This window comes from Telmatherina bonti (assembly GCF_933228915.1).
Source record: "Telmatherina bonti genome assembly, chromosome: 17".
In the NCBI taxonomy this organism is placed as follows: Eukaryota; Metazoa; Chordata; class Actinopteri; order Atheriniformes; family Telmatherinidae; genus Telmatherina; species Telmatherina bonti.
Window position 1 is genome coordinate 15340474 of NC_136615.1, and position 6473 is coordinate 15346946.

General features: G+C 39.4%; 1 protein-coding gene across 1 annotated transcript; it reads left to right on the forward strand.

The window, feature by feature from the left end:
* Positions 1-1060: 1060 nt before the first annotated feature.
* On the forward strand, positions 1061-6261 carry LOC306768489 (Golgi phosphoprotein 3-like). Its single transcript, XM_079256867.1, has 5 exons — positions 1061-1443; positions 2426-2557; positions 2749-2863; positions 3049-3209; positions 4733-6261. Exons 1-5 carry the CDS (start codon positions 1234-1236, stop codon positions 4994-4996), a joined length of 882 nt encoding a protein of 293 aa, XP_079112993.1. The 5' UTR covers positions 1061-1233; the 3' UTR covers positions 4997-6261.
* The last annotated feature ends 212 nt before the right edge of the window (positions 6262-6473 follow it).

Below are 6473 nucleotides of genomic sequence, written 5' to 3' on the forward strand. Positions count from 1 at the left end.
AATTAAATTCAGTGAGATTTTTTAATAGTTGCATTTGGGCATTTTTCATTTTCAACTTTATCTCACAAATTTGTGAAATGAAAATATTTTTCTAAGCCAACTTTGTTTAATATATTTTCATATTAAAGTTTGACACTAAAGAACAGAAATCCAGTCAACAGCTGGATACATTTGCATTTCACCCATATTCCATCTACATCTATCCTGCTCCGCGCACACGCACGCACGCGCACACATACATACATACATACATACATACATACATACATATGTACATACATACATACATACATACATACATACATACATACAGTCCATTTCTACTATATCTAATGTCTATATGTTCTCCACTTTGGCCTGAGAGGTTTTGATGAGCTACAATAAATAATTCAGATCAGGAAGAGGAAGACAAGGAGGCTGTCACATTTCTAACAGAGGTCTGCCACCTTGTGTTGACAGTTTGTGTTACATATTGTATTAAAATTGCTGTTTAGCTTGAATATAATTAAAACTGTCTTTTCTTTTGTTTTCTTTTTTACGATTATACATCAGATTCACTGCATATGTTTTAAACATTGCCAATAGTTTAGCTAAATTAGCCAGATTTAGGGTTAATTTATGTAACAACAAATCAGTAAAACAAAACATATTAAGATTTTAGTTTTGTTGGGGTTTTTTTAGTGGTTGCACTTCAATTTTAGCTAAAGCAATTATTTTTTATTTTTAAAAAAATGCTATGTTGTACACTTGCTCATATCATGTCAAGGTGATGCCACCTACACCAACCTGAAAATGTTTTAGGTTATAATTTTCTACAACGCCGCTGCGTTTATAAAATATCTTTTTTTTTACTGCTTTGTTGTTGTATTTTCTAATTTTGTTTCATATAAAGTCTTCTTTCCTTCAGTCATCCCACACTTCACTGCATTATTTCTACACTCGTGTGGACATCGTTATGTCCTACGGCATCGAATGCAGCACACGAGACGCCTTCAGGGTCCTGTTCAGGCCTATTTTTGACGTCACTGCCAGCGCCACCATGTTGGATCAGGAAGTGGGCAGAGACTACAGAGGAATCCCAAATCGGGCTTAACGTCAACGACGCCGTCTTAGTTGATCGGTCCATCCTGCTCCCCTTTTTCACCCTTAACGTTTAGGTTACATGCTGCTCGGTTTTCTGACGAGTAGAAACAGACGCTTGTCTTCGTATTTGATCGTTGTGCAGCCCGAAATATGACTTCTCTCACGCAGAGGACCTCGGGCCTCGTCCAGCGGAGAACCGAGGCCATCCGCAGCGCCGCCGCCGATAAGGACAAGGAGTCTGGCGGGGAGGAAGACGAGGCCCGCCGCGGGGAAGAAGAAGAGGACGACAAAGGGGACTCGAAAGAAACAAGGCTCACACTCATGGAGGAAGTGTTGCTGCTGGGCCTAAAGGACCGAGAGGTGTGGAATGTTTGTATTCCGTTACCTGGGCTAGCTAGTAACTACTTCTTTTTACCCAACATTAACTAACACCGTGTTTAAGTTGCGTCACCAACTAAAATGTCAACACAGCAAACTTCGTTCATCTGAGTCGTTGCTAATATGTCTCTGATTTTTAGTGTCCACAACTGGAAGTGCACGCTTTAAAGTGTCCTGCTGTGTAGCTTGTTAGCAGCTGTGACAAGTAGCTTCAAGTAGCTCCGGATTTACCGATGTCAGTGCGACGTGTCAATGTCCAAGGTGCTTAATATCAGTCACGTCGCTGCATTTTGGTGCTACAACGAAGGATCCGGTTAAGGAGTTCCCAAATCAAAGTCAATTCAGACTTTGCTACCCAGGTAGTCTTGCTGATGCTAGCTTTGGCGTAAATTTCAATCTGGAAACACGTAACTTACCCAACTTTTTTTTTTTTTTTTTTTTTTTTTGTTACATTCTTTATTATACAAGCAGTATGCAGTGTAATACAGATCAGTACAAAACTGAACAATACATACACCAAGGAACAGTTATGACATAAATAACAATAGTCACATAAACACACAAAAAAAGAGTGCACAAATCAATAGTCTCAATGGCTTTCATAGATAGAATTTATATATTGTTTGGGCTCATTATTAAAAATAGAGAAAAAGGGGCTTTTGATAAGTCTATTGACATTTGTGAATATACCATTTTGTCAAATATATAATGAGATTAATGATGTAGAAAACGTTTGTTTTTCTCAGGTGGGTAGTTAATGAAGCCAAACAATATATGTTCAAAGCAAAGGGAAAAACTTGGTTCAATATAGGAAGGGATCAGAATACAAATATCATTCCACAATGTGGTAGAGTCGGGGCATGACCAAAATAAATGAAATATGTCCTCAGGGTGGCCTTCGCAAAAAAAGCAGTAACTTACCCAACTTGTCAGCTAAGTTTTTTTTTTTTTTCCCGCCTCCCAGGGCTACACGTCTTTCTGGAACGACTGTATTTCTTCCGGTCTTCGCGGATGCATGTTGGTAGAACTGGCTCTCAGAGGAAGGTTACAGCTGGAAGCTTGCGGCGTGAGGAGGAAAAGTCTGCTTGCAAGGAAGGTGAGGACAGTATTGATATGTTTAGGAGTGGGATAAGGAATGTTTTTGTGCACCTGTCATCTTTTTGTTTGTCTGTGCCCGCTGTGTCTCTCCAGTAGGGCTTGGAGGACTACTGGCACTCCTTCCACTTATTTTAATTCCTGTTTGCACAGGATGTCTGTAAAGTTAACATTAATCTATTGTTTGGCAAGGTCATTTGCAAGTCTGATGCACCGACGGGAGATGTGCTCCTGGATGAGGCATTAAAGCATATTAAAGAAACCCAGCCTCCAGAGACGGTCCAGAGCTGGATTGAGCTACTGAGTGGTGAGATATGTCTTACTGATTTTTGCTAATAAGCCCTGCTTTTAATCTATTGTTTCACTTATACGGCACTTGTCCTTAACACACTTGGAGCTGACAGCCATATTAGCAGTTTGACAACTGTGTAATTGCTACTTGTCATTGTTGTGAGTATTAAGTCTAAAAGTAGATCTGTTATTGTCTTGTAGGAGAGACCTGGAATCCCCTGAAGCTGCACTACCAGCTGAGAAATGTCAGAGAACGTCTGGCCAAAAACCTTGTAGAGAAAGGTGTTCTCACCACAGAGAAACAGAACTTCCTGCTTTTTGATATGACCACACATCCGCTCACTAACAGTTCAATTAAACAGGTATGGTGCAAGCAGGTTAATCCTTTCTATCCATCTTCATTCCTTCCATGCTTTGTCGTGTTTTTAAGTTGATCAGTCTTTACAAGTATTGGGTGGGAGCATGGCTTTCATGAAAAGAGCCAGTCACACCCTCAGTTTACTTTTCATAGGTTTGCTGACGTCTTCTCTTATAGTTACAGCTGAACTTGGACGAGCTGATGGACGTTAACAGCTCCATACAGCCTGCCATGAGCTCCCTTCTTATAAACCACGAAGAGTCAAAGGGGCAAAGTTGTTTTTTCATGGCTGTATCCCAGATAAATATATTAAACACACCGGTGAAGAACTAGTTAGCAGCGGCAAATACACACATAATATCAATATTTGGTACTTTAAATTAAATTGTTTTATTTAGTCTCTGATTCCCATGCTGTACCACAGCCTTGCAGTAAAGGGACATTTTTATCTCCCAGCTACACTTTTCTTCTTTCCAAATAAAAATGTCTGGTAGGAGTAAATGTAAAATATGATGTTTTTTTTACCTGCTGTAAAGCAGCGTTAACAGACCATAACTGACTCAAATTATTGACTCAAAGTTAGTTAGCCTTGCATTAGTCGGTTAACTATTTGAAAATAGTTTGTCCAGATAGTTCATCTTTCTGTATATTTATTTATTTACTTACCTGCCAGTTGATTCATACTCAGCTGGCACACAGACTCAACATGTTAGACTTCATGAGTATTATTTTACAGATGGGAAGCTTGCCCAAAAAAAAAAAACTCTTTGTATTATCTCCCAACGTGCTTACTGGAGAAACATTTTTGCGCCACAGGTTTGTGCCACTAGGATTTTTAAACCTTGTACTTTTAAAATATCTATATTACAATATGGAGCACAAAATTACAGTGTGTCGTTGAAGTGCGAAAATGATTCCTTTAGTACTTTGACAAAGTCCCTCTTTTAGAGAGTTCTCTGCTGTAAGCTGTTTAAGATCATGTTCCACTGTAAACTCATCTCATGAGGATGTCTCCTGTACCCGGAAGGTACTGACTCATTCAGGCACATTTTTAAATATCAAATTAGCAAGTCACTAATTGCTAATGATCACTATTGAATTAGAAATTCATTATAGGTTTCCTGAAGTGATAAAAGGAAGGCATCAAGTGCTCCTGTAAGACCCTTATTCTTCTTTTTTTGTTTAATCTTGGTGAATGTTGTAATACATGAAATTATAAAGAACAGTGTTTTTCAGAAAATCAAGGATAAAGATTAGCAGTTGACGTTACAAGTGAAATGTCTGATTAAGAGACTGTCACTGGCCTGGAAAGGCAAACAGACCAGTCAGCTTGCCTGAAACATGTTAAACTGTAGCTTTATGTGTAACGAGGAAAAATAAAGTCAGTGTTGATCTTCTCATCTAATTCTTTGCAAAGTTGTTGAATGTGTTGTTGACCTGTTTTCTTTCATATTTTGATGGCAATAGTTTCTTTAAATGTAACACATATAAGTGTAATATATGTGATTCTCACTTGATTCTCTACAGCGCCTTATCAAGAAGGTCCAGGACTCTGTTTTGGAGAAGTGGGTCAACGATCCGCATCGCATGGACAAGCGGATTCTGGCCCTGATCCTTCTGGCCCACTCATCCGATGTTCTTGAGAACGCCTTCGCTCCACTCCAAGATGACCAGTACGACCTGGGCATGAAGAGAGTCCACACTCTGCTCGAGCTGGAGCCCGAGAAAGAGAGCGCCAAGCCCAACGCCAATGAACTAATGTGGGCTGTGGTGGCTGCTTTCACTAAATGAAAACAAATGATTGGTTGGACTGAAAGATCTGGCTATGGTCTGTGTTATTTAATTGGTTGAAGGACTTAATGAGACAGACTTCACTTTAATGAGACAATCTGTTCTGGTTGAGGAGCCTGTTTATACATCTATTCTGGATGACATTTTGGTGGTAGTCCATATTTACGCAGCACTGTCTGATTGGTGGTGGGCTTCACCAAGTAACAATTGATTGGATGGAAAAGGTCTGAATGAAGAGGGACGGGCTGCTTTCGTAAAGGTGAGGTAAGTTATCTGCCACTGCGAAGATGGGATTTTTTTTCCCTTCCCATAAGAAAACATCCACACTACAAACGCATAGGTTTCTGCTATTCAGAGTACATCAGAAAGCAGTCGGCAACAGTAGTCACGGTGAATATGAAGATATTGACTGGGGCCAAGTTTCAGCTCTATGACAACTGAACAAACAGGAAAAAAAAGGGACACCTCTCCGTTACTTAAGGATCTGGCCAGATTCTGACAACTGGTCTCCATAGTGTCACACGCTCATGCAAGAGAGGAAAAAAAGGCAAATCACATGACTATTGATGCCTATTTGCTCTCAGCTCCCACCTGTTCATTAAAACTTGTGTTGGGAGGGAGCTGTTCATGCTCACGGTTACTGATAAGACAGAGTGGATGAATGTTTTCCAATTCATTCATTCCATTTTTTTTCCTACCTTCCTCTTCATTACATTTTGAGGAGGACAGGGGGGATAGACTCTGAGTCCAGGTCCTGCTGCGGTAAAAGAAAGTTGGGTAATTTGGCCCTTAATGAAGAATTGAACCATGAGTCTAAGTAAACTATTAGTTTTCACGAGGGTCCATTCTGTGTTTTATAGAATGTGGTTAGGTCTTCCATTGCTAGTTTTGTTGCTTGTCGATGCTTGGAGTAGACGCCCATCTCTAAACTATTTTGCACAGTCTGTAGCCCTCTTGAATACTGTTTCTAGGTATTTTCTTGGGTTGCATTAACTCACCAATGTTTGAAAATGATTTAAAAAAAAAAAAAAAACTTAGCAACTCTAGTAAAAAGTAAAATATCTCACTTATTTTGTCTAAAGCTACTGAGCTCTGTGAATACTTACGAAATCATTCCTTTTGAAAAGTTTAAAGACTTCTGCTTATATTTTTAAGTGTGAATTAACATGTAAAGAAGATGCCCAGAAGATCATAAAGTGGTTTCTTGCGCAAAGTCAGCGGATGTTGAGCCAAAATAGTTTCAGTTCAGTTGATGTTTATATCCATCCACCTAAATTTTGTTTATATAGCTATATATAAAGAGAGAGGGGGGGGGGGGGGGAACACATTTCTTCACTTAACACTGGTGGGTTGTAGTCATGCAAATGGTCTTGTTAGTGCTCAACTTTAAGATATTTGTCTTGATGACAATGGAATGGAATGGAAGTGAATGAAAAGGTTCAGTTAAAATCATCAGCTGCAAACTTGTCCTTTTTAT

Coding starts and splice junctions, on each gene's coding strand:
- LOC306768489 (XM_079256867.1), top strand. CDS start 1,234: ATGACTTCTCTCACGCAGAGGACCTCGGGCCTCGTCCAGCGGAGAACC. Junction 2,864..3,048: donor CTGGATTGAGCTACTGAGTG/GTGAGATATGTC, acceptor ATTGTCTTGTAG/GAGAGACCTGGAATCCCCTG. Junction 3,210..4,732: donor CTAACAGTTCAATTAAACAG/GTATGGTGCAAG, acceptor GATTCTCTACAG/CGCCTTATCAAGAAGGTCCA.